This window comes from Mytilus galloprovincialis, chromosome 12, assembly GCF_965363235.1.
Source record: "Mytilus galloprovincialis chromosome 12, xbMytGall1.hap1.1, whole genome shotgun sequence".
Taxonomy (NCBI): domain Eukaryota; kingdom Metazoa; phylum Mollusca; class Bivalvia; order Mytilida; family Mytilidae; genus Mytilus; species Mytilus galloprovincialis.
The window spans coordinates 27,115,742-27,142,937 of NC_134849.1; the positions used below are offsets into that span (position 1 = coordinate 27,115,742).

At 32.6% G+C, this 27,196-nt stretch overlaps 2 protein-coding genes across 2 annotated transcripts in view; both read right to left on the reverse strand.

Moving 5' to 3' along the window:
* The window catches only part of LOC143055282 (uncharacterized), a 119,929-nt gene that overhangs the window by 16,299 nt on the left and 76,434 nt on the right, over positions 1-27,196 (reverse strand). Inside the window, exons 9-10 of the mRNA XM_076228416.1 lie at positions 4,580-4,618; positions 3,647-3,877 (exon numbers count right to left, since the gene is read on the reverse strand). Coding sequence (XP_076084531.1) covers positions 3,647-3,877; positions 4,580-4,618 — 270 coding nt within the window. The remainder of the gene's footprint in view (positions 1-3,646; positions 3,878-4,579; positions 4,619-27,196) is intronic.
* On the reverse strand, positions 6,530-18,013 carry LOC143055097 (uncharacterized). Its single transcript, XM_076228245.1, has 8 exons — positions 17,912-18,013; positions 15,294-15,375; positions 14,107-14,272; positions 12,691-12,984; positions 11,781-11,847; positions 11,028-11,080; positions 7,372-7,422; positions 6,530-6,650 (listed from the first exon to the last, which is right to left on the reverse strand). Exons 2-8 carry the CDS (start codon positions 15,312-15,314, stop codon positions 6,565-6,567), a joined length of 738 nt encoding a protein of 245 aa, XP_076084360.1. The 5' UTR covers positions 15,315-15,375; positions 17,912-18,013; the 3' UTR covers positions 6,530-6,564.

Genomic DNA, 27,196 nt, shown 5'->3' on the forward strand with positions numbered 1-27,196 from the left:
CGTTTATCAAGCAGTTGATGTAGTGACTTTTACACACAAAAACGATGTTATTTGGGGCTTTATCTGCAGGGACAACAACATATTTGTCATGGAGGTCGGATAGGTGTTTTGCAACATTTGGGTCTTTAAAGATTGACGTAGCATGGGCATTGATGGACCCATTCAGTTTCTTAATTCTGATTTGTATCAACGACCTCACTGCCTTAATCCATTCGGAAAGAGTGTCTACGTCTTCCTTCTCGCGCTTAGCCCATTGCCTGGCATCATCCTCGACTGAATCCATCAAAATTTTAAAGTTGTATTTCCAATTGATGGATTTAGGCTCACGATATTTGGGACCTTTCGATAACACATTTCGTAGAGAAGTGTTATTAACAATGTTAAGGTCACCGGTAATAACGTGGCCAGCAGGATTATATGTGAATTTGGAACTAGCACAAGTGCAATCAGGAGGTTTAGACTTGAAGTCGTCAATATCGAGATCCTGCAAAACTCGTTTGTAATTGAAAATTTTAGTTGCAATAGGTTTGGTATAGGTATAAGAAATTATTGGTACAGACTGGTCTTTGAAATAAGGAGGTATTTTCGATTGCACTAATTTATGATGAAGGATATTGCCTAGGTTGACGCCATCGAGACCTTTGTTGGCAAAGGAAAGATTAAGAAAAGATCTTTTCTCTTTTTCATCTTTTCCAATGCGAACTGGCTTGAAAAGTCTGTGACTTGCAATATCCGAAATTATAGCTTCAAGTTTGTATTGGTTTGAATGAGGGTTTGTAACAGTGGATTCCAAACATAAATTGAACAGAGAATGAAGTTTCGAAAGGGGTAATGAATAAAGTTTCGTGCGAATGTGATGAATACCTAACGGCTTTTGTATGAATGGCAGCAAGTCATTAATAGAGACATCATGCAGAGAAGGTGATGTATAATGACGATGACCATGACTGCGTCTACGTCGAGGAGTCGAGTTGAAAATATTCATCACATTCACCGAGTTACACGAAGGACTAGATAGAATACCTATACCATCAATTTTGTCATTGCAACCATAAGGTGTTGCAGTTCCCAATTGTCTAATCCAGTGGTCTTCTTTTTGTCTACGGAGAGTCGTTGAAAGATTAGGATTGTTAGAGCTATGGTATATCTTTTCGATAATGCGAACTGTCATAGAAACGATGGAATGATCGGGCTGATTGAAATGCTGGTACAGAATGTCGTTAGCATTAAGGTTAATGTCTGATCTATGACCGCACATACGTTTGTTAAGCCTTCCTTTCGTTTCACCGACGTATACCAATCCGCAAAGGTTGCACTCTAATCCGTAGACGACATTTATCGATTTACAATTCAGATCATCGTAACTTCTGGTAAAATATGACTTCTTGGTCAAATTGCTAGTGAATTCAGCATCTGTAATTAAAATAGCACAAGTTTTGCAGCCTTCGGTCTCACATTTTGAAATGCGACAGTGTTGTACTGTGTCATCAAACACCAAAATGTCTTTAAGGAGAACTGAACATGGCTGTATATGTGTAATATTGCTATTGTCACTAGGACGATGATCTGAATGAGTCGTGTTTGAGATATTTGTCATGTCTGGTGATGAGGGGACACCTGCCGTATCAGACGACACCGTGTCCATGGTGACGTCTGTTTCGGACCTTTTTATACTGGGCGACGTCCGAGCCAGTTTCCTGTTTAATCTTCGTAAGTTCATGCAATTGTAGTTTTGCTACTGGGCGGATGATGTCCTCGGGGACAAAATGTCCACCAGCAGAGACATCGACCCAGTGGTAATAAAAGAGGGACGAAAGATACCAAAGGGACAGTCAAACTCATAAATCTAAAACAAACTGACAACGCCATGGCTAAAAATAAAAAAGACAAACAGAAAAACAATAGTACACACGACACAACATAGAAAACTAAAGAATAAACAACACGAACCCCACCAAAAACTAGGGGTGATCTCAGGTGCTCCGGAAGGGTAAGCAGATCCTGCTCCACATGTGGCACCCGTCGTGTTGCTTAAGTGATTACAAATCCGGTAAATAGTCTAATTCGGTAGGTCATATTCATGAAAGGGAAGGGGATTGTAGTTACGACGTAAGGAACATATCCGATATCATTTGTGAAACGGTTATTCCATAACGGTCAACCAACTCGTGATGGCGTCCGTAAAATTTACGAAGGGATGATTTCAAGATAGCTTCACACAAAAAAGCTAAGGAACAGCACTTTTATTCCTGTTCTTTATTACGAAGATACAATAATATGAATAAAGATTTCAGCACAGAACACTATATCTCTCATCCCAATGCAATTTAGAGACAACCCTCAACGCCATTATAAGCGATATTCTTTGGAAAATGATTCAGATATACTATACATGCTATATGTGATATGTATACGAGGGTTGTCTCTAAATTGCATTGCTGTTCCTTAGCTTTTTTGTGTGAAGCTATCTATGACGCGGAATTAGTGTCATAAACATCGAATTTAGCATATGCTTTAATCATTTTAGCATATGTTATATTATAATTCAGCATATGCTAAAATGATTTAAGACCCTAGTTCCGCGTCATCGCTATGTGTGCATGTAATGATTTTGACATACTGGATAAAAGGGGCTAAACATACGAAAAGATCTTCGTAATTCGTAAAAAAATGGACTGTTAAAAGAAGGATAAACAACATCATCATCTACTGAAAACACGAGTAGATATGTAAACGTCTTCAAAACTCTAGAGCAAATAAAATCATTAATTTTAGTCCGAAAGTTTTAAATTTTACTGTTGAACTAGTATTAATGGCATTACCAGTATTTAGATCCGATAAGTAATCATCAGGGTATAGATCTGTTCATCAGATCAGACGTTATGCCCTTATTGATTTAATCATGTCCAAATTCACCAAACTATGGTACACGCCATGTTTCGAAAACTTCGCCATGGCATTATACATGTTATGTGCATGTTTTACATTTACCGATTTTAAAAGGCGTGAACTGACAAGACGATTCCTTAAAATACCGAGTTTCAATAAAGAATAATGACTTTATGTTGGGTAATGGGTAGCGAAGTCATCACATGTGTCCTGATGGAAATACCTTAGTATAGTGACCACTCAAGAAAAGAATGGTTAACCTCGCCAAATTCTATGTATGCATGTACCAAGTCAACATCATGTATGTAAGCTGGTTTTTTTTTTTTGTTGCTCGTTTATTTTTGTTAATGTTTGTTTTTAATGTTTTGTTTTTTTATCTTTTGTTATAATAATGTATCTACATCTAGTTCTGTGAAAGGTTTAATGAAGATATAAAAATGCTAGGTGTAACTATAGTTTGTATTATATATCTTTGTTTGCCATAAACCAATGAATTAATTCACTTAAATTCTACTACTGCCGACCTAGTATTGGCTCCCTGCAATTTATGTCAACGGGTTTAAAAAGCAGTTCACAACAACTTTGTTCAGATGCAAGCGGTTTGATGTCATGTGTAATGTAGAAGAAACTAACACAGCTGCGCGTTCTTGAGAGTGTTTCGAAAATGGAACCCAATGTTGTAATAAACAGTAACTATTTGAAAATTCTTTGAATCGACTGACTTTAACTTAAAACTGAATAAACAAAAGCGACTTACCATTACACGGGCTCCATTTCCCATCAGCAATATTGATATTGCATTTCTCGACCTCAATTCCGTCTGTACTCTGTGAAGAAGTGACATCTTTCTTGTTGTGCCATAGTAATCGCTTCATTAAACTCGTTTTTCCTACTCCGTGTTTTCCAATAAATACTAGTCTTGCAAAATGAAGTTTGCCGCATTCACCTTTCAGAAAAAGTTCATGTATAAACTTTTGTCTTTCGTCATCTAAAAGCAAAAAGAAAAAATACATTTCCTTTTAGTCCAAAACATGTACATGCAATTTGTGTATATGCATTTTGGCGTGGTTAGGTACATACCTTACATACAACCATAATGTAATGTTGTAATGGCGTTTTCAGTTTGTTTTTGATTTATGAGTTTTCCTGTCCCTTTGGTATCTTTCGTCCCTCTTTTGTAATGGATAGGTTATGTTTTTTGTCCTTCGTTTCCGATTATCTGCCTTATCTTTGTGTCATTTTGGGTTGCGTTTTGTTGTGTCATATTTTAGTGGGTTTTTTTTTTTTTTGGCTGATTAAGATAAAAAAAAATGTTGACTGCTGTACCACTATGACATTTTTATATATTTTGACTGTTTGGTTTGTCACGCATAGTTTTAAGTATACTATAATTATACACAATTATCATACAAATCAGATGTTTTACTAGCTATAAAAACTAGGTTTACGTCTTTATTTTATACATAAAAAATGCCTGTACCATGTCAGATATATGACAGTTTGTTTTTCAATTCGTTTGATGTGTTTGAGCTTTTGATTTTGCCATTTGATAAGGACCTGTCAAATTCGAATTTTCCTTAGAGTATATTTGTTGTTTAACTTTTGATGATAGTGTTGTTTAGTCTAATTATATTGATGAACTTAATTTTATATTTTTACAAAATTACGATTCATTAAAACTGTTGCATACCTGTGGTTTCATTTCCATTTAATTGCGTGGATATGTCATCTGCAACTATAGATAGACATATCTGATCAGAAAAAGTATGCTTGCTTAAGTGTCTCAAAATGTAATTTGTCTATTAGATGATTATGAAAATAAGGTATAATTGTCAATTAATCAAGGTTTAAATTAAATGGATGCAAGCAGTTATAGTCATCCGTACTGTCTTTTAACAATTAGACAACACCATACCGTATTTTCGGCTATAAAAGACCCAAACATACATAACATTAAACAATTCATTTAAAAAAAACGGTTTAATAGATAACAATACATTTTACTTAAAACAAACATCACAGATATGTACGAACGACAACCATCGAACTTTATCGGATAACAGATAAATTATCACGTTGTGATTGGTTAAACGCCGTCACGTAGTGACCCCCTATGAGACTGTAGGGGGTTCATGACGCGTTAATGGTGACGTCATCTATTGCTGTTGTTGTATTTCATTGTTTATTTTTTAACAAAACGCAGCAGCAAAAGTCCAGCGTCCGATAAATTCGTTATTCGGTTAACTACTGACCCCCTACGGATCCATAGACATGATAGAGGGTGAATAAAATTCACAGGGGATCGGCCTCCGGAGAGACAGCTTAAATACAAATTACGGTTGTATTGATGAAGGACGTATAAACAGCCTGCACAGAGATATCTTTAATCAAACTGAATAAACATTTGTATTTCGGATCTTATAACCTTTATTGGAATCAGTGCTAACTAAATGGATGTCTAACATTTAAATTTAATCTATATAGTTTATCATGTAATGTGTTTTGCTGGTCTCTTTATGTTCTGTAATTGTTCTAATAAAATACTGGTAAAAGAATTGTCAAATGCTCTCTACATAATGCGTGTAAAAAAACAAAACAAAACAAAAAACACAACTGATAAAAAACAAACAAACAAACTATAAAAAATACTTGGTTTTCTTATAGTATTTCTTAATCTTGTGATATCTATGAACTTTATCTTATATTCTAAATTATGAAGATTCAAATTATTTTACTTACCTATTGTTTCATTTTCATCAATGTGTTTGGATATAGCACCTGTAACTTTATATATCAAGATATAGTATGAATATGGCTCAATACATAAATGATTTAATAGATGAGTTTGTTCCAGAAGAAAGATGATTTTAAAAATGTATTTAAAGGCCGGTTGCCAAAGTCACAAATACTTCAAGGCTATATCAGATGTCATTCGAATTGAATATATATGTTTACTTTGAAATTCATTTGGTAGTTAAAAGAAAATATAGTTAAGTTTTTCATAAATCAAGAACAAAGGTCACGTGTCGTTTTCAAGGAAAACAAAGTTGAATATCTCATTATAATTTTAACCTTGTTTTAGCAGTAGAATAATTGAAAACTTGAATTTTCATCAATTACGCATACCGCCAAGTATTTATTTAGATTGGCATGAATCATGATAGACATGAAAGAGACATTGCGTTATACAAATAAACAATGTCATTACTTACTGCATCTTAATACTGGTATTGACATCCGCATCATTGTATTTGCATACAAATAATCATAATATGGCGTAGGAAATTTATCGAATCACTTTAACTAAACTTGTCTATGATTTTATATTTTGTGTTTTGTTTAAAAATTAGACATGCTGATACATGAAATAGCAGATAGCAGATAACTGAATAGACACAAAACAGAGATATGTGCTCTCTACAAATAGATGAATTGCTAACTATGGATACCAATTTCATTCCCCAGGTTATTGTTATCAATTTTTATCACGTTATCTTACTGTTGATTTTTATTTGTAAATAATCAATTTGCCTTAGTCTAGAATTTTAGTATATTGGAGGACTTTTTGTCTTATTCTAAAAATATGCCTTAAATTGTAAAAATAATCGAATTAGCTCTCGCGGCGATATAGCTTTTTTGTGCTAAAGTGGCGTTAAGCAACCAACAATCAATCAATCACTTTTTTCTTCTATATGTTGGGTGTCTTTGTAGCTTACCAAAGTCGCTGACGTTTAACACTACGACAGCAACGACAAAATAAACTAAAAAAAAGAGAAAACGGTGTAATTATAGAAGAATACACTATAAGTTGTATAACAATGTATAACAGGTATAATATCCAGGGAATTCCAAAGACATGATTATTTTTTTTAATTGCATGCCTTCAGTTTAACAACTTCGAAACTATTTCTTTGTATGTTACAAATGACAATTCAAGATGTTCAAAACAAAATCAGTTTAATAGTATTTTTCATAATGTTGGTCCTTTCGCTAAGTTAAAACAAAATGTTTGACCCTCTTTGTTATGATAAAAGGTACATTGATGATTCATTTCCGCTTAAAAATCAAATTTTCTTAGTATTAAAGCAGTACATGATGTGTATTGAAACAAATCTGCCCAAATGAATCTTGATAATTTCAAAAAGAAAAGGTTTAAAAGTAACATCAATGAGGCCTTTTAAGATATAGCGTGATGATTCTAGTCGAGTTCTATGAATATTTTTTTTCTTTAGGCAGCTCTGTTATTGTTGAAGCACGAACTGTTGCCTATGATTTGTTATATCCATTTCATTTGACATGTTTGACTTCTGGTGGATAGTTTTCTCTTTGGCAATCATACTACATCTTCTTATTTTTATGTTTTGCTTACCAAAATAGGTTACTTTGCATGTAATAGATATCACAAATCATTTACAGTCGTCTAGTAAACTATATTTTCCTCTCGATACAAAATTTGTTTTTCGCAGTATACAATGTACTTACCGACTATACTAGCAATGATGAAATATGCAACGTGATGAGCACTGGAGTAGCCTGAAATAATAATATAAACATGTCTTTGTTTAAATAAGATTCGATCTCCGACTTCAAGTAACATGAATAATGTTATATACCAAGTGCACAGTGTAGATACTATTTTGTACGCTATCCGGAAGTCGCGATTTTCGAAGCTAGAACTTTTTGGATCACATTTTAAATTTGATGGGTATACTGAATTAAACGGTAAGTTGATCATCTGTACATTGCTTAATGATTAATTCAGCCGACATCGATATTCTCAAATGGTTTAGAATTAAATTCCGCACATTCATTATTCGTATCTTTGTCTTAATCAAGAGATTTGCAAGTGCATCACTAAGAAAAATCAGTCGGCGAACCTAAAAACAATCTGTTTACCCTCTAAGTGTACAAATTAACGTAAAACCCTGACTTAATTAACTATATGAAGTACATTTCAAGTGTTGGTAAAAGTTTCAACCAGATCTTTAAAGCCAGAAATAAAAAAATTACACTTGTTTGAATTTCTCACTGTACGATCAGTCTCGCTTGTATATTTTAAAACTGTATGATCAGTCTTTATGTCACTGTATTCTAGTGGTGATTTCAAAGTTATTTACGATACATTAGAAAGTGGCATTTTTCTAAATAACACAAATATATTTCAATACATTCACATCCTGAAAACTTATGAAACATGTTTTAGCTTGATAGGGTGAACTCGACTTACTACATTAAGTATAAGGATGTTTAAATGTTGCTAAAATAAGAGGAAAATTTGATGTATACTAGTATATAAGTTTCAGAAATGTCCTCCGTTATTCTTAAAATTGTACAAACACACATATTTAGTTGTTATATAAAAATGCATGTATTTACACACATTCGAGGCCGTACTGTAGCCTATAATTGATCACAGTTCCTTCACTTTGTTTAAGATGTGGAGCTGTCTCTTTGACACTTAATTGTACACCACTTTGTCAAGCGGGGGGTTATAGTGATAAAGAATTCCGTCTTCCCGTTCGTCCGTTGCACCGGTACAATATGTTTCGCCGGTTTTTTAACGCATCTCCTCATAAACCACTTAATATACATTGGGGGTTCCGGCCATTTTTAAATAGAGAGGGGGTCCAATCCAGGAGAAAAGGGGATTCCAAATGTATGTTCCCATACAAATGCATTGATAGTTAAAAAAGGGTTTCAAACTGCCGGATCTCCTTTTTTTGAATCCGTCACTGATATAACTATTAATTAATCTAATTCGGTTTCCTTATCATAAATGATAATGACTGTATTGTGCACTGTCTATTTCGAATTTTAGTAAAAATCTTTTATGGGGTTACTTTATATAAGATACGGACTTGAACACTTTTTTGCATTATATGGCGGCATCCATCAGGTATTTCCAACACCTCCTAAACCAATCATTAAAGTTTTCTGAAATTGCTCCATTTTTACTCGATTAATGCATTATGGACCTTCTATTTCTGTAAAACTTACCAAAATTATATCACATGAATTATCCCACTACGCAAAGCTGTCTTTATTAATTTTTTTGTTATTTTAAAAGAGACAAGCTTGAGTTATGTTATCATCAATTGGTCAACGGTGGACGGTGTAAAAAATCTGTAAACATGTAATAGGCTAGCTAAACAGATAACTGTAAAGTTACACTATTACAAAGTCCACAAGCGAATCATGTATTACTTTTTAGGCATTTGATTTTGAATAAGACTGATGGAACAAAAATACAACTATTTTGCCGTCTAAAAAATTCATCAGAAATATATTTGTATTGTCTGATGAAAGTAATTACACGTTATAGTTCCCTGGATAGTTCATAATATCACATATACACGTATATACCTTCAAATTGCTGTTGTTTTTTCTTCAAAATCACGACTGGTCATACAGTCAAAAAATCTGAAATCGCTTCTAGAATACAGTCATTTCTAGACTGATCGTACTGTAATTTATTTTGGGATCCTCAAGGAAAACATATTTTGTATGGGAAATACGAATATTCTACTTAAATACGAAAAGAATATTGAAACAGTATATATTTAACTGTAAACTGATGCAAATATTTGCAATAAAAGATTATTTGCTTTGTACTACGAGGGCAAAATTGTCCATCGATTTCACTTTTTTGTACCAAGTTGATGTGATGCACAAGTATATTTTATATTCTAATGCATGTTTTTGTTACAGTTACTCATATGTATGATGCTATATATACCTTGAAGATGTTCAAATCACTTTGTAGATATAGGAGTAAACAAATGAGGAGAAAATTTACCGTAGGCAAAACTGTCCTGCTAGCCAGTTGGAAATCATCGCTTCGAAAATCGCGACTTCCGGATAGCGTACAGAATAGTATCTACACTGTGAAGTGTGTATTAGACCGTTGTTTTCTATTCGTTTGATTTGTTAACTTTTGATTTTGCTATTTGATAAGGGATTTTTTGTTCTGAAATTTCCTTAGAGTTGATAATAATAATTGTTAACGGGATGTTCCCTTCCTGTCACAAAGGATGCTAAGCACATTTAAAAAGTCTTGCAAATTGATAGGTCAAACATGCATTTCAGATTCGTATGACCTATAAGAGTTTCCCAATTAAAAACAAAGAAAGAAATTAAACTTCAATACGATTGTGAAGTGCATATAGTAGTTGGCAATAACGACTAGGTCTACCTTTGCGTTGTATTAGAAAACCTTTTAAGTTTTGGGCAACTCATTATTTTATAATTGGTCAATGAACATAAATGAACAAATCAATGTTATCTATGTCAATGCAAAAAAAAAAGACTGGTGATACAATTAAAACGAAATATCCACCCTCAGCGAGGACACTAAATACCGATACCATTATACAATAAGATAATTATTTAACATGTCAACATATTGGCATATACGATGAAGAATGTCGACTAAACGTCATAACCAAACATTGTTGGAAATTTAAAAGGAGATAAAAACTCAAGGTCATAGCTGGTGTTGGTAAACTTCAACAAGGTTAAACGTTTGTTTATCGGTATTATACAATGCCAAAAGTATCTTATTTGTAACCAATCATGGCAAGATAAAGTTTAATATGACAGCAACTGAAAGTTTCGAACAGTGTTTCATTCTGGATCCATCTTCATAGAGTCTAAAGAATCGCCGTTGATGTTTAAGTGGCTTGGTGAAATGTGAAATACAAAGCAATTTGAAACCGAAGCATACGTGGGTATCCTTTACTTTTACTTTTATTTGTTTGTTTTTATAGTAATTCAGATTATAACACAATTTTGACTGCAGTATCCGTATTTGATACATTTTAACCTATTATGTCTGTTTGTTTTGATCACAAATGGTTGTCAATATAATGGAATTTGATGCGACTGTCATATAAGTGAGAGGTTCAGCTTTAAAACCAAGTTTAATGAACCATTTTCTACAGAGGACAATGCCTCTACTAAGTCAGGAATATGGCAGTTGTTGTCCATGCGTTTAACGTGTTTTAGCTTTTGATTTTGCCATTTGATTAGGGAAGTTCCTTTTTAAATTTTCCTCGGAGTTCGTTTTTGGGGGGATTTTGCTTTTGACATGACAAGTTTTTGACCTTTTTTCAGTAAAAATATTATCTTTAAATGATAACCTTTTGTGTTGCTTTCGTTTAACTGGGCTGTATTTTCATCTGTGTTGTATGGTCTGCAAAAGAGTCATGTTAATAGTTCTAACAATTTACTCAATTGCATATATAAAGAGATCATCAATTCGGTTATCAATTTAATTGTTTTTCGTGCCTCACTCACAATTAATAAGATAATAAAAAAAAATATTTCATTATACCACAATTATATATATCTTCCGCAATTTTCTAAAATGTGTATTTTTGAAAACAAATTATTACTCAGTGGTAGGGAAGTGATTAGGCTGTTTCTACTTTTTAACGATTTAACATGATCATGATGATTAAGGTATATATATACAAAAAAAGGTTTACATCCAGATTTTATTCTTAAAGGAAAAAAGTATTAAATCAGCAAAATATTTCTTCAATATGTTTAACAATTCGCCGTTTCAAGTTCTATAATAATCTTTTAAATATATGTGTATGTTATATAATCACAATAAGACCGATTTCAGCCGACTGTATTTGCTTTCTTGACATTTTTCACCTATTGTAAAACATATAAAAAATAAAAAATAAGACATGAAACAATATCTGATCAGATTTAAAAATAATACAGCATAAGTAAATACATAGATATTGGATGTACAAATATACACGTCTTATTTCAATGAAAACTTTACACTCGTCAAAACAGTCATATTTAAAATTAAAAAAAAGATCTAATACAATTACATATCTTAGAGGATATACATTGCCAGCAACGATCTAACTTACATGTTTGGGAGTATTTCCTGACATGTTGAATTCACCATTATATCCCGGTCAGTAACGCATATATAATCTACGGAGAAGACAAATCAATTTATTTAATTATAATTGAACTCATCATAGATACCAATATCAAAACTTTAATTTACCCGAAATTCCGACAGATTTTGCCAAAAAAAGGTTATGTAACCAATGAAACTTCATAGTACTTCACGTTTTACTTAGTAAGTAAAATCCCAAACACACTTAGCTCCGAGGAAAATTCAAAACGGAAGGTTCCTAATCAAATGGCAAAAACAATTGATACTCAAGTCAAACGGATGGACAACAACTGTCATATTCCTGACTTGGTACAGGCATTTTCAAATGTAGAAAACGCGCTTAACCTCTCATTTGTATGACAGTCGCATCATACTCAATTATATTTACAACGATGCGTGATCAAAACAGACATAATCGTTAAAATTTTCAAAATAGGGATACAGCAGTCATCTTTTGTGCCATAATCTCAATTAGAACAAAAACAGACAAATATTTCATTTAGTAAGGGGAAAACATTTTAACCAAAAATGCTTGGATTTTGCTTCTCTTTAACGTTGATGTTAGCTTATTGATATGTATAAATGTGGCCTGACCATCAATGAAACAAATATAAAAACTTGTATCGGCTGCGTTATTGCTGAAATAATTTAAACAATAGCTTGTTTGTTGCATCCTATCAGATGCTTGAACGTCTTGACAACAAACGAATTGAAATCAACAATCAGCTACTTGTATCGGTAGTGATATTTTCGATTTGTTTATTTTACAAGGTCTATACAAGGGTACACATGTAAGAGAACAACACAAGGTATAGATGTTGGTTTTTTTTTTCGTTAACTATACATGTTGATCACTTTTTTTAATAAAAACTCACCTGCAGACAGTTTTGTACACGTAGATCTATAGCATGAGCAATCTGCGTCAGATGGGTTACAGAAACAACGGTTCGTTGGTCTCGTGACAAAAGTATACCCCTGTGTGTAGTCACAGCGACAAGCAGTATCGGCGCTAGAAGAATCATTGCTGAATACCAACTGTCCCTCATCAGCACATTTTGATTTACTGTAGATACAATCACTGTTTCCATGGGTGGTGAACACGATAGGTTGATATCTTCCGGCATCACACACTGCTAGGTTAAACAAGGGTTGGAACACTAGCTTACTTCCTTTAAATGCATAATTAAAATAAATTCATTGTAACACTGGTATCTTCAAGATGTAGTTTCTACTCACAAGAGTGACACATCGGGTGCCATATGTGGAGCAGGATTTGCTTGCCCTTCCATAGCACATGAGATGACGCCGAATTTTTGGTGAGGTTCAACATGTTCAAATTGCACAGAAATATTTTTTCTATGTTATATTTTGTATACTGTTGTTTGTTATTCGTTTGTTTTCGCTTCAGGCGCTTTGGCGTTGCTTTGAATTCTTTCATCTCTTTTTTATAACTAAAACACCATGATTTTTATTTTTTTCTCATTTTGTATTTTGTTTTATTTTTTTAGAAAACAAATCCAACCAATTTGTCGTTAATGTACTTACTAATGTTTTAAAAGAGAAATGCAAAAGTATGATAAATTATAAATTTTGACTCATATTAATAAGTTCCAAGCATGCGTCCAATTGTATATTCGTATATTCTGAACAGAATTCATGATAAGTCTACAGTTATGATTGTTGAACATGTTGACATCAACGTCTTTTTACGTATTAACAGTAAAAAGGAGTTGCATTTTAGCACCTGATTCGAATTCAGAGATTTTGACATCTTACATGTATTAATAGTTTACACTTAGATTACATTGTACTATTATATATGTATATGACAATATTTTATATATATGATGTTAAACGAGATGAGAAAACCGTATGGATATGTATAAACGCCATTTATAACATAATTACCATAGACACTGCATAACATTCAATAACTAAATCATATTTAAAAATGATGTATTCTGTTAGTATCTCACATTAATAACATTTTTATCAGTCGGAATTGTTGGTCCTCAAAGCTCTTAATTTTAGTCATTTAGTTGAAATATCAATTTTCTTGTCAATCCGAGGGTCACTGGTTAGTCTGTTGTAGTTAAAACGCGCGTCGGACCTACACAATTATAGCCCAGGTATCTTTGGTGAAAGTATCTCATTTTTATGATATTCTTCTCTTGAAAATTTAATACATTGCCAAACAGTTGAAAATAAATTAAAAATTATTGCATTTCAGAAGATACCTGACCCATACTCACTTAATCAGCACAAAATAAAATTCAAAAAATCAGTTTTACCTATGCTACTTCGATCTGAACCTGAACAATTTTCCATATATTTCTCTTCCAGTAAGTTGAACAAACATACATATTTGTCCTCCGAAGAACAGGAAATGTTTCCTTTTAATCTCCATTCTGCTTTGGCTGGACATTTTAAGTCGTATCCAGTCGCCGTTCCAATAATCTAAATGAGATAAGTATTAACGATTTTCTTCAATGCAAACCTTGTGAGAAAAATTTGTTTTCTGTAATATGTCATTGTTCAAGAAGTCTTCTTTGACATGCATTTTAGTCAGACTCTTTTACTGGACAACTATGTTAACATATATACTCTCATACAAAGGAAATGATCGTCATTCACGATGTGAAATGCTACAAATTATTTAGACAAGCAATGTATAATATATAAACTGTTTCAACTACTGTTGTGCGATTTACTCTTTGGACATTGTGTCTGCCGCTATTTCAGAATTAAGTAATTTCTAGTTTTGACTTGCGCAGTGGTATATTGAACCTACTGGTAACACTGGAGATATACTGAACTAGTAGTTGTATATCAAAGTTTGTATTTAATTATGATAAGACTATACATTTAAAATATGTTTTATTCGTAAATTCCATTTATTTATGGTAGATAATAAACTCTGTAAGAATGAACATTATTGTGTATTGGCTGTACTGTTACGGTATTGTCTTGGTCTACATGGACCCGGATGTATTTAATCAAAGGCATTCAATATAAAAAAGATCGACTTTAACTGAGATGTATGCATGTTATGTACCCATTATACTTGTTGCATTTAATTTGACTAGCGATGACTATTATATAATAATAATTTCAGACTTGTAAACTAATCAAGTATATTAGTGTGAACATGATACGGTAAAGGGGCAAATGTGACCTAATACATACATACTGTAAACAAATTTATTTCCGCGGATACTTTATTTCGCGTGATACCAAATCTACTCCACTTCGCTGCTTTAAAAATTCGCGATTATCTTATTTTCATGATGTAGATTAATTAAATTTACTCATTCCTTACGATTTGTATTTGCGTTTTTTTTCTACTTGCGATAGTCGCGAAAATAAATCGCTCGCGAAAATAAGTTGGTTTACAAAATATTTTGACTATGCATTTAGAGAAAGGGAGTTAAAGGGTTTACCAGTTGAAAAGTCTTATCACATTATGGTCTATATTTACCAGTATTAGGAGAAAAATCATTTTGCCGCATCACTTATCAATAAAGTAATTTACTATTTTTCTGTGAGATCTCAACATCAAACTACAAAAAAAATATACATTGATATGTTATTTATAAAGTCTCACACTATCCGCTCAACTGGACAGTTCATATTTCACATCAGAATGCGGTTATATATTATAATACCTAAATAAGGCAACAGTAGTATACCGCTGTTTGAAAGTCATAAATTGATTGAGAGAAAACAGAGCCGGATTACAAACTAAGACTGAGGTAACTTTTATGGCAATGTTGAATATAAAGTTAACATGACAACAATACATGACAGGACTACAGTACAAATAAATGCAAGCACATTCAGGACAAAGAATTACACATATAAACATTACAATAGGACATTTCGACATGTTAAAAGTTATCAGGTACCAAGCTTATCAGACATTCAATACACCATACGTGCGTTTCGTCTACATAAGACTCACCAATGATGCTCAGATCGAAATAGTTAAAAAAGCCAAACAATTACAAAGAAGAAGAGCATAAATGACCCAAAATTCTAAAAAGTGGTGCCAAATACGGCTACGGTTATCTTGGCCTGGGATAAGAAAATCCTTAGTATTTAGAATAATTCTAGAATAACTTTAACCCATGTATCTATTCACCGCAATAAACGATTCAATGTATGCATGTACAGTCAAACCTGTTTAAGAGACCACATGTATCAAGGAACGACCTGTGTTATAAGACCATTATTGTAGATTACTTCTGTAGTGCATTTCATATACATTGAACGAATTAAAAAACCATCTGTCTTAAGAGATTACATTTTTGCTCTCCCTTAAGTAGTGTCTTTAACCTGGTTGCACTGTATGTGATTCAAAACTGTGATTTTAACCTGAATGAAAAAATTAAGTAACCATATCCCTTGCTGCTATATTTTATTTAATATGAACTGAACATTTTGTAATCTGGTTGTATCAATTTTGAGGTCAACAATCTTTTTTGCAAGTGAAACTATTGTTTGTTTATCTTATTTCAAATCCTAGATGTAAACTGCATGTGCAGACGCTATGTTAATGTTGCAGTACATTTAAGATTTTGAAGTCAAATCATCTTTCTTGTCGCAATTTGTTCTAACTGACCATTATTTTCACTTTGTAGGTGTCAGTCAGGTATGAGACATACTAAACTACATGTACTGTTTCTCTTATTTAACTTTCAATAAGATAAACGTTTTATAAAATAGTCGCCAAACTAAATAAACTAGTGAGATACTATGCTCTGTATAATGAGACGTGAAGTGAAGGGGAATTGAAAGTGCTAGATTTTTTTCATCCGTTCTTAGAAGATATTGTTTGAATAAACAATGATAAAGGTACCAGTAGTATTCCGATATTCAATAGTCATAAATCGATTAAATTGAAAAAAATCCAGATTAAAATAGAAAACCAAGCGTAACACAGCAATTTTAAGAGGAAATCAAGAGAACAAAATCAATACTGAACTGATACAAAAACAATCGCAAAACACATATAAGTCTGCAATTAAGAAAATATGTATTACGCATCATGAATTGGATAACAGTTCTGCATATGGCTATGTCAATTGTCTGTTTAAAATACTTGTTAGTTCAAGTGTATTACAGTTTCGAATTGTACATGTTCTATTATTTACTTTGAAATCTTATGTTACTGTTAAAGAAGTATATGTCTAATTCATAACGGAAAATTCATACCTTAATTCAATAAATACATTACCACTATGTGACAAATGTTTACACGTTTAAGAAATGTCGTCTTACAAAGAAAAAAAAAACTATTTACATTTTCAATTCACACAAATAGTGTAAAAATATTTAACCGCATCAAGAGTTATAATTGCAATCTATATTTATGAGTTTTAAAACAAACAAAAAAAAAACCCAAAGGTTGACTGATCTATGATTAGCGAACCAATTTACCATCGCCAATCACTTTCAATGAATCAGATAAAAGTATAGTATTTTTCCGCTTATGATCTATTGAAGATACATGTATTTGTCACGAATATCAAAGGAAATAGAGCATGTGCTTCGTAATAAAATCTGTTTATTTACACTGAACATAAAACGAGCGTCCCATGTCAAGGTTGTGTTTAAATATTTAAATGTCCTTTATATAATACGTTCAGGTATTTTCATTGTTTGAATTTTTTCAAAACAACATTTAACCCCATTCTACCTGTAACTGGTAAAACCAAGTGTTTTCATGTATCCTTTAAAAATCTATTTCACAAATTTCTATCAGATTATTTAAGTTTGAAAGATCTAAATTGAAGTTAACGTAATATGAGGTCTTTTGTAGCTGAATATCCGCTCCGCATTCTATATAAACAATGAATCTAGGTTTTTAAAACTGAAAATACAACAAAGAGTTGTGTATTACCGTATCTTACCATGCTGACTGCAAGTTCAGCAAAACAGTCCATAAATCATCAAAAAAATATTGTTAATCGTTTTAGTCAAACAACTCACGTACTTCTATTTGAAGTATGTCATGTATATATCAAATGCTTTGCAAAAAAACGAAAGTGCAATACGATTAAAAGAAATGTTATTGACATATCATTAAATACTTACTATCAGATAGTGCATAAATTTGCATGATTCTGCAACGGTCTTTCGGTTCAATTCATGATTTTTGTACAATTACCATCCTAAAATTAATTCGTGTGTCAACTTCCGTTTTATGTCACAAAACAATATTTGTTATTTCCCTGTGTATGTTCATATTGATTGAATTGTTCCAGATCAGTTAACACATTACTGTGGTTAATACCGTAACCTACGTATTATTTAAATGGTAAAAATATTAGTGAAAATTGTCTAACCGATAATGATGAGTTTGTTTTTTAAAAATTGACATTATCATACTAATGTTGATCGCGGTGTCCTCGTATTAAAAATAAATTGATACCTTGGAGTACATTTTCTGCATTCAGTTGGCTTTTTTAATACAACTTGCTTCTTTTCCATGGTATTTCTAACTACTTGTTGTTGGAGAGTCGAGAGTGTGTACCTTTCGTAGTATGTTGTGCTGTCTAATATCATGTATGTGGTCATTTCCACACCTAAATATGTTAATTATTAATTTCATATGTTGTTGGTCTGATCGTGCATGTTCTTTGCTTTTCCAGTATTAAAGAAATTTCAACATTTGCGAAAAGCTAATCTAACTGTCACAACACTGTTAAGACGGGCCCTTACTCTGGTTGGAGCAGGATTGTTTACAAAACGATTCGAATAAACTTTGTAAAATTGATAACCACCAAATCCTGCCCGGACTTTGTTTTGATGTACAAATTTGTTTCGATTTAATCAGTAGTAGACACCTAAGTTATCCTATTGATGCATTACCCGATGCAGGCAATCGTTATAGCTGCAGATACATGGCCAGAAACCTTACATCGATTGTCTTACATATCACACTATATAACGAAAATGAACGAAAGAAAACTGACGAAAATTAACTAAAGGAAAGGCTACAATTGCTTTATTCTAATTTCTTTCATTTTATTAATTGTACCTCATTCGTGTAAGCTGTTGTGTCCCAACTTGTCACATTTTATAAAAGATGTGCTAAGTGTACTTGTCACAACATCTTAACAAACATTATCCTTATTTTTACAACGTAACAAAATAACTTTTCAACAGGCCATAACATGAAAGATGTATGAACATTATTATTATGTGCGCATCAAGTAGTCTGGTGAAATAGGCTGATGGCGTTTCAAATTAAAAAAACCTTGTATGTTTGATAATTTTACATAAACACTTAGTCATCTCACTGCTGATGATAGATGTGTTCATGAGGCATTCTCCCGTACAGTAATTTTAAAACACTTGTATTTTGAAAATAATATCAAAAATATGTTTCTTTTATGAACATCAACTGTTTATGAAGTGATGAATTTTTCTAAACCTTCATTTTTTTTCACCCATAGCCTTACTGGTGTGACATTTTTTTTGGTAGTTTTTGGATTGAAATCATTTTTAACTTCGAATTTGCTTTGATCTGATAACTACTTTGAGTTTAGCGTTATCAATCATAAATTCTATTATATACTTTAATTCAGTCATGGTCCAGCGATTTCACGCATGTGTTCTAACGTTATTTATGTGTAAACAACTTTGGTCTCGACAATGTATAAATCCATAAAACCTGATGCATACAGTCCACTTCGTTACTCTCTAATTCCGAGATCTATGAAGGGCAAATTTATATATTATTATATTAAAACGAAAGTTTAACGTAATATTTGTGAATGACTTTGAATAATGCTAACATTGGCCATGAATAGCACCGTTTCGATTGAGGTAACTCACATGATATGTATTTTCATCAGAATGGGAGTCAGTGTCATGTGTCATGTCATTAATCTTTTTAAACACGTTTTTCACTGAAGCTTTAAATTTCAAGTTCACTGACAGCATTGTGTTGCTACACAAGTTATTTTGCTCATTGAGGTTTAGACCATATGCTTTTTCATACAGGCATACATCTGGAAATGATATGATACCATATGGTGGAGGATCGACACCAGATAATACATACTATGAGAGTACAAGCGTGTAACTTGATTGGACATATTCCTTAAGTCTAACTATGACAACCTTGTTTATGCCATTGTTGCCGTAGTTACAGCAAGTAAGTTTATTAATCCAATCTCTTTTATAAATTCAACCATACATGCATAGTCAGCGCATAGTTTTATACCAGAGTCTTCAAATATGCTTAAATGTTTTGTTTAGTATTTATGTGTGTATACGGTAATGTGTAAGCATTGGTTCAACTACATGTATATATCTATATACGGCCGTCAACAATAAGCCTATACTATATAGTAATCCATAAAAAAGCATCGAAATGATAAAATGTAATAAAATTGAAAAAAAAAATCAAATGCGATAAACAGTGGCAACCAGCAACCATTAGAATACAGGCTCCCAACGGGCAAAAACAATATATGGAATTGATGAAAGAACACACCTGCATTTAAGAAAAGCTTCAATGTTTATTGTATAGGGAGCGCTGCTGGAGTAATTAATGTCACTTTTCAAAATTATTCAATTAAATTTATATGTAATTATTGATAAACAAATATATAACTGCATTCAAGAAACCGTTCAATGTCATGATATTTCCAATGATCAAAACACTTCAAGAAACCTCAAAAGTCTCAATTTCAAATTTATTTCTTTGTTTTCAGACAAGAAACCTTACTTTAATAATATTCCCTCTCAGATCCATGTGTTTGACCATCTGGCAATCAACGATGTTGTGTGGACACTTGATCCTCAAGATACTGAAAATGATCACATCTCAGTGTCGTTATCACAGACTAATATTTACTTCTCACTAAGTTCAAGTACGTAATTATCGTAATGATTTTCAAAACGCAGCATTAGTTTTTTATTGTCCTTCCCCTTTTTCCAACCCCCTCCCCTCTTCAAAAAAGATAGAGACTAATTTTCTGACATTTTCTACTTTCAGCCCCAGTCCCACTAGACCACGCTCACTGCGATCTTAAATACATTCAGATCGTGTGAGCTCGCAGTATGAGTTGCATGAAAATGTAAATTTTAGTTCCAATCACGTTGCTACTACGTTCTCGGTAGGCTTCTACAACGACCCCGTTACGATTATACCACGCTCTCATCACGCTTATTCTGCAACCTCACGATACCATTGTACAGGTTTGATAATACCGGTAACACTGAAAGCTAGTTCAAAACCAATACCAACTAAATCAACCACACAACGTATCAATCAGCACAAATCCAGTAACATGGATTTACTGCATGTAAACATTGTATCCGCAGTCAGAGAAAAAAGTTCTTGCATAACTGCTTTGACTGCACACCGACAACTTTAGGGAACATAATTTTGATGCAATATTAAAAAGGTATACTGTTTATGTAATATTTGCATCACTGGGAGCTATAACCTACATATGCTTCTATACATGATGTATTACGTCACTTTTTATATGATCGAAACAAATAGACAAAACAATCAAAAGGCATACGAAGAAGCGGTATCAACAAAATGAAGTAGAAAATTGAATAACAACGAAAACAAACAACATTTAAACAAAAATCTACTTCAAAACTAAAAACTTATGTTTTTTTGTGGTGGTTGAGAATTTCCCTTAAAATAAATGTGTATGACAATTTTCCATACAACAGTTTTAACAATCTTTCATGATCTTAAATTTTACCTTATTATACAGCTGTCAAAATTGAAAAATAAGAATAAAGAATGGAAGACATTTCTTATAATGAATCTAGTGTGAATTCAATGTAGGAAGCATGTATACCATAAGATTGTTTGTTTTTTCTTTCAAAACATGGCATGTATAAATGTATTTACAGTTAATAAATTTGACATTTGTTTGTAATAATTGTAGATCAAATAAAAGTAAAGTCCAGTTTGAGTACCACCACTTCATTCCCAACCTCCTTGTATCCACGGATCACAGACTCTTGTGGTGTCTACTCCGAAACAATTACATTCAGAATCATCGTAGAAAACGAGGTAAATCTAAATATAGATAGGCATTTTAACTGAGGATTCAATCATCAATAAAAAGATGAAAACGAATAAACAGAGCAACATACAAAAGAAACATATGATAAAGAACACCCCCTCCAAACAAAAACAAAACACCGATCACGAATGCAAAATTTTAACCTAAGGCAGCAACCATTTGATTTTCTGGGGGGGGGGGGGGGCTATGTTTTTTTTTGGAAAAAAAAGTTTGTTTCCAGGTTTTGGTGAAAAAAATTATTTGTTTTGGACCCTGAGAAAAAAAAAATGTTTGTTTCACCCTCAGCTGTCACTATATGTAATGCTAAAATTGAAAGAAACAAATTGTTTTCGGTTTGTCGCTAAAAAAATAGATTGTTCTTCGCCGAAGGCGAAAAAAAAAGTTTGCACAGAAAAAAAAAACCATAGCCCCCCCCCCCCCCCCCCCCAGAAAATCAAATGGTTGCTGCCTAACATAATTGAACATGGATTAAAATAGATTTCCCATCATCACGATTAGGTTTTATCATTCCAGTATATACCCCATGATCTGCGAAATTAATTGAACATGGAATATAATAGATTTACCAGATGGATAAGTAATCTTTAACCATCTTAGTATTCCCTCCGATTTGCGAAACACAAACCTAAGATAAATCGATCATGGAATTTAATAGATATACCAGATGGACGAGAAATCTACTTTAATTTAAATACACCATATGATCAAAGTTTAGTAATTTAGTAAAAAAAACGGCTTTTTATAAATAGATTAAGGGGTTGTTGCTTCCTTGTCATTCATTGGTTCTACTGCATAATTCTTCAGGATGACAACACAATACATAATGACTCAAAATGATAGATTCTGTGAAGTGTGGAAAGTTACTGCATTGTATCACCTCATAGGCCGGTGACCAAAGTCGGATTTATAAAATTGTAATCGTCAAAAATGGTACACGGCTATATCATATATCATTGGATTCGGAAATATGTGTACTTTGAGATTCTTCTGGTCGTCAAATGAAAATATGGTGCAGTTTTTCAGAAATCTTGATCAAAGGTCATATGTCGTTTTCAAGGAAAATTAAAATGGAATATTTAACTCCAATTTAAATACCCTTTTTACAGTAGAATGATTGAAAAATTAAATCTATTTTCTTCCTTATTCAATTTTTCATCCAAAAAGTTGAAATCCATCATTATATGAGATTTCCGAACACACGTATGCGACTGTACAAAAAGGGGGGTAGTTTTCAATTCTACATGATGTATTTTTTTCAAATAATAAGAACAACGTCTGTCAAAACTTAACAAAATTTATAGAAAATTATGAAAAAATATTTATTTATTCATATAACCAGCTAGTATACATCAATGAAAGTGAAAACTTAAGTTTTTGCCATATACGTTGAACTCGGTTCATGCAAAACAGACAACACAAATTATTTCAAAACATACTTATAGCTGAGTTTTGACAATGTCATGATTTCTATGAAATAAATTTGTATCAATAGGTAAATAAATCATTTTAAGATAAACTTACAACTTTAAAAAGGTATATTTTATGAAAGAATAGCTTTTTATTCGCTTGAAAATGAAGAACGTTTCTGTTATTCAATCCAAAACTAAGTGACGCAAGATCATATTTTTTTTTATGTGGGATATATTGACATAGCACTAAATATACCTAACTTTAATCAGTAATTCAGACCTCAAATGACTTTTGTAATGCGGGGACGTTATTACGACGTTCTGACCATTGGCTGGAATACGTATGTTCGCAAGTGGAAGTTTTAGCACATCTCAAATGTCAGTATTTGTCCGTAGTGTTTAAAGAACACGACAAAATTCTTAAGCCACGAATCCTATAATGATATTGCGAATATCAATGTTAAACTTCGGACATTTAACGTGTTGTGCCTTGCAATAGAGTGGTGGTCAAATTTTTGTGTACCACATATAGCGAGCTTTTATCCATCACCATTGGACATCATCGTCATTGCTAAATACACTTTGGCCATGTCAATCTATTTTATGGGGGACATAAAACAACTGAAACATCAGTGCACCTCTAGGACAAATGTCAAAAGAACCCTGTATTGAAAGAAACGTCTTGTCCTGCTGCTTGAAACGCAAAATATCTCTAAACAAAAGCCAAGAAAAAAACATCTGTGATCCGCATCGACAGTATACACTAGCCATAATCACATGACTGTAGTTTGTGCAATGTCGTTATGCCCTACATTCTGGTCTGTATACGTGATTTGATATCTGAACTAGGGATAGCATTTATATCACACTGCTGATGGTAAAAAAACTTTCTTCTGTGAATGATCTTGTAATTTAGAATACAACAGTTTGACTCCCAGTAAAGGTTCATAGTGGCTATATGACAAATAAGCATTAAACAGCCTTTACTTAAATGTTCTGTTTTAGAGAATGAAATTCCTCGTCTTGCATGGTTGTAGTTTTCTTTACAATAGATGCAAGCATATGAAAGAGAGACAAAAGATACCAAAGGGATATTAAAGTCATAAGTCGAAATAAGCTGAAAACGCCATGGCCAAAAAATGGAGAAAAAAAAAAACCCACAGACAAACAATAGTACACATAGCACAACCTTTGATAGCCGTGACTTCGGTTTCTTGACTTGAGCCGGCTGCCATTTTGTCTGTATGTCTCAAAGAAACACAGGCAATAGTACGTAAGTTACCGATGGTTATGTTCAAAACAAAGCATTAGGAATTCCAGGTAAAACAAAAAATAGTTCAGTTTGGTTGTGTCAACAAGATGTTACCCGTGTCATGTGAATCAAAAGTATCATTATATTACAAACAGGAATGGAACACAAATTAATTGCAAATTTTCAGATCTGATCTGACACAGTAACTCAAAATTGTAAACCGCAAAAAGACGTGCTAGTAAATTGGGCCACGACAGAGCTAAAATGTATCATTATTCGTGCATACGGTAATATAAAAACCTATTTTGTGTCTATTTCAGTCGCAAGTTCTTCATAATTAAGCACATGACACCAAAATTAAATTTCCACGTTCGACACTCAGGTGTTACAATTGAAACAGAATCTTCTAAACTTTCCGGGGCACACAAGATAACCTTGTTTTCAGTATATTTCGTGTTAATCTTTGGTGGTCTATGTAGAGTTTTGCAGAAATTTGTTTGTCATTTACGTCGTTCTCCTAATTTTACCATGCCGTTTTGATATCATCGTCGACTAATATGTTTGAATATCCCTTAAAATTCTGCGGCCTGTTTTAAGTAGTCGGGGTACACCCCTGTCCAAGAAGACTGTATTGACTCAACAGGCACCAGCATAGGGTATCATTTGAGATATGTGCACATTATACGATGGCGCAGAGGAGTGTAGTACATTGAGACCTAGCTTGGGAATTTACATTTGGAAAGTTAAAATCGCCCTCCAAAGTTTGTCATAGATTTTTGTTTGTAGTAGTCAATCCGTCTCAATATCAAAGAAAAAGGCCAAGATATGAAGCTAACATTCTAATTTCTGTAGTATCCTTTATTACAAGCTAACTGGGAAATGTAAGTACTGACTGACTAAAATGTAGGTAAAAAAGAGAAAGGCAATCTTCAATATATCTGAATTTTGAAATCATAGAACTAAGCAAAAAGGTTTACTTTAGGTCTTTAAAAGGTTCTGCATTTCAAATTGCAATGCGAACTGTAGATATCACTATGTCATGTAGACTTATGCATCATTCGTATCTATTTTTATTATAAACAATTTTCAAGCGAATAGAATGAACCCAATGATAGATGTACATCTATGAATTAAAGTCACAATTATATGCGCAATCTTTTGTATATTTTATCATTACACCAATCAACTGTGATTGTCAAAAGACCCCAATTTACTGTACGTTTGTAAAAATAAATCAGTTATTCTACTTCTGCATTTAATAAAATAACACTGTTTAAGGTATTAAAATGAATGTTTGCTTTTTTGAAATGATAACGCAAAGTTTCAACGGACTTTCTAGTTTTGTTATCTTTTTGGGATTTTGTCGGATCCCTATTTCTTAAATAAACCATTGAAAAACTTATTTGGCCTTTTACATAAATAAAATCAAAATAACAACCTTTAAAAAGAATTACGGACACCAAAATAATTCAACGAAACAATAAAACATCAACAAAAACAAAAACAAGTAATATCAAGTCCAAATATTACAGGAAAACTATGTCCCAGCCCAATCATGAACGGGACACAACTATCCGGAATATTTTTAAGTAAATGAATGATGAGAAGAGATTTTTGAAATAAAAAAAAAATAGCATTTTAAACAATATGACCTCATAAAAACATGTGTACATGAAAAGAAAAATTGTAGTTTTATTACTTTATAGTAGATACGATATAATCCATTCATCAGCGCTTTGTTGTATGATGTTGGAATCGGGTAAAACACAAAATTTCCCCGTTAACAGTAGTTTTTACCTTCATAATTTGTCATCAAAAGGCTTTGAGGATTACCCTTTTTGCCTAATGCATAGAACATTATGTTTCACGTTAAAATAAAACAAAAAAGAAAGATATGCGATGGCAGCTTTTGAATAAAAAGCCAAACTGCATGCCACTTATGATCTGCATTTGATGTCAAATTTGCTGACTAAAAGCTGAAATAAAAAAAACTGCACCATACGACTTTTTGACGACCAATCTTAAATTCAAGTAAAATCATTTTTCTAGGACTGTGCCAACTTTTAGCCGTGTACCATGAAGTGAAATTAAACTTCTTTAATAATCGACTTTTTCCTATTCTGTCACTGCACTATCAGTGAAATCAGTAAACTTGTTATATCTGTTTTGGTGGCTACCTAATGTTGTCCATGTAAAAGAACTATAAACAACTGTAAATAAAGGCATATCCAACAGTTTCAGGGGAGGTAATAACAAACGTAAACGTCGTCTTTTGTTTCCCGTAATTTAACGTTGTTTCAACGACGTCATAACGGAATCACCATTGGAATTGCTATGGCCTTCTCTGGAAAGGGCGGGTTCTTTCATCAATACAGTAGAGAACAACGAGAACAAATGCGTAATGATTTATTATTGCATTAGAATGCAAATTGTAATTAATTCTTTACCAAACTTTTCAGAGATTTTGCAATTCAGGATAGAAAACTCAAAGTTTGGTTTTACTTAAGAGAGATGAAAAAACTGTTTTCTTGAGAAAAATACGGCGTAAACTAACATTTATCATGCATCTCTTTATCTTAATAATGTATCAATGATTTACTTCAGATCCACTTTCGCCTCGTCCTAAATATGCGTGATATATTTGCCACTGGAG

Coding starts and splice junctions, on each gene's coding strand:
- LOC143055097 (XM_076228245.1), bottom strand. CDS start 15,314: ATGATTTTTCTCCTAATACTG. Junction 12,985..14,106: donor TTCAGATCGAAGTAGCATAG/GTAAAACTGATT, acceptor ATGCATTTAAAG/GAAGTAAGCTAGTGTTCCAA. Junction 11,081..11,780: donor CAGGAAATACTCCCAAACAT/GTAAGTTAGATC, acceptor ACTCTTTTGCAG/ACCATACAACACAGATGAAA.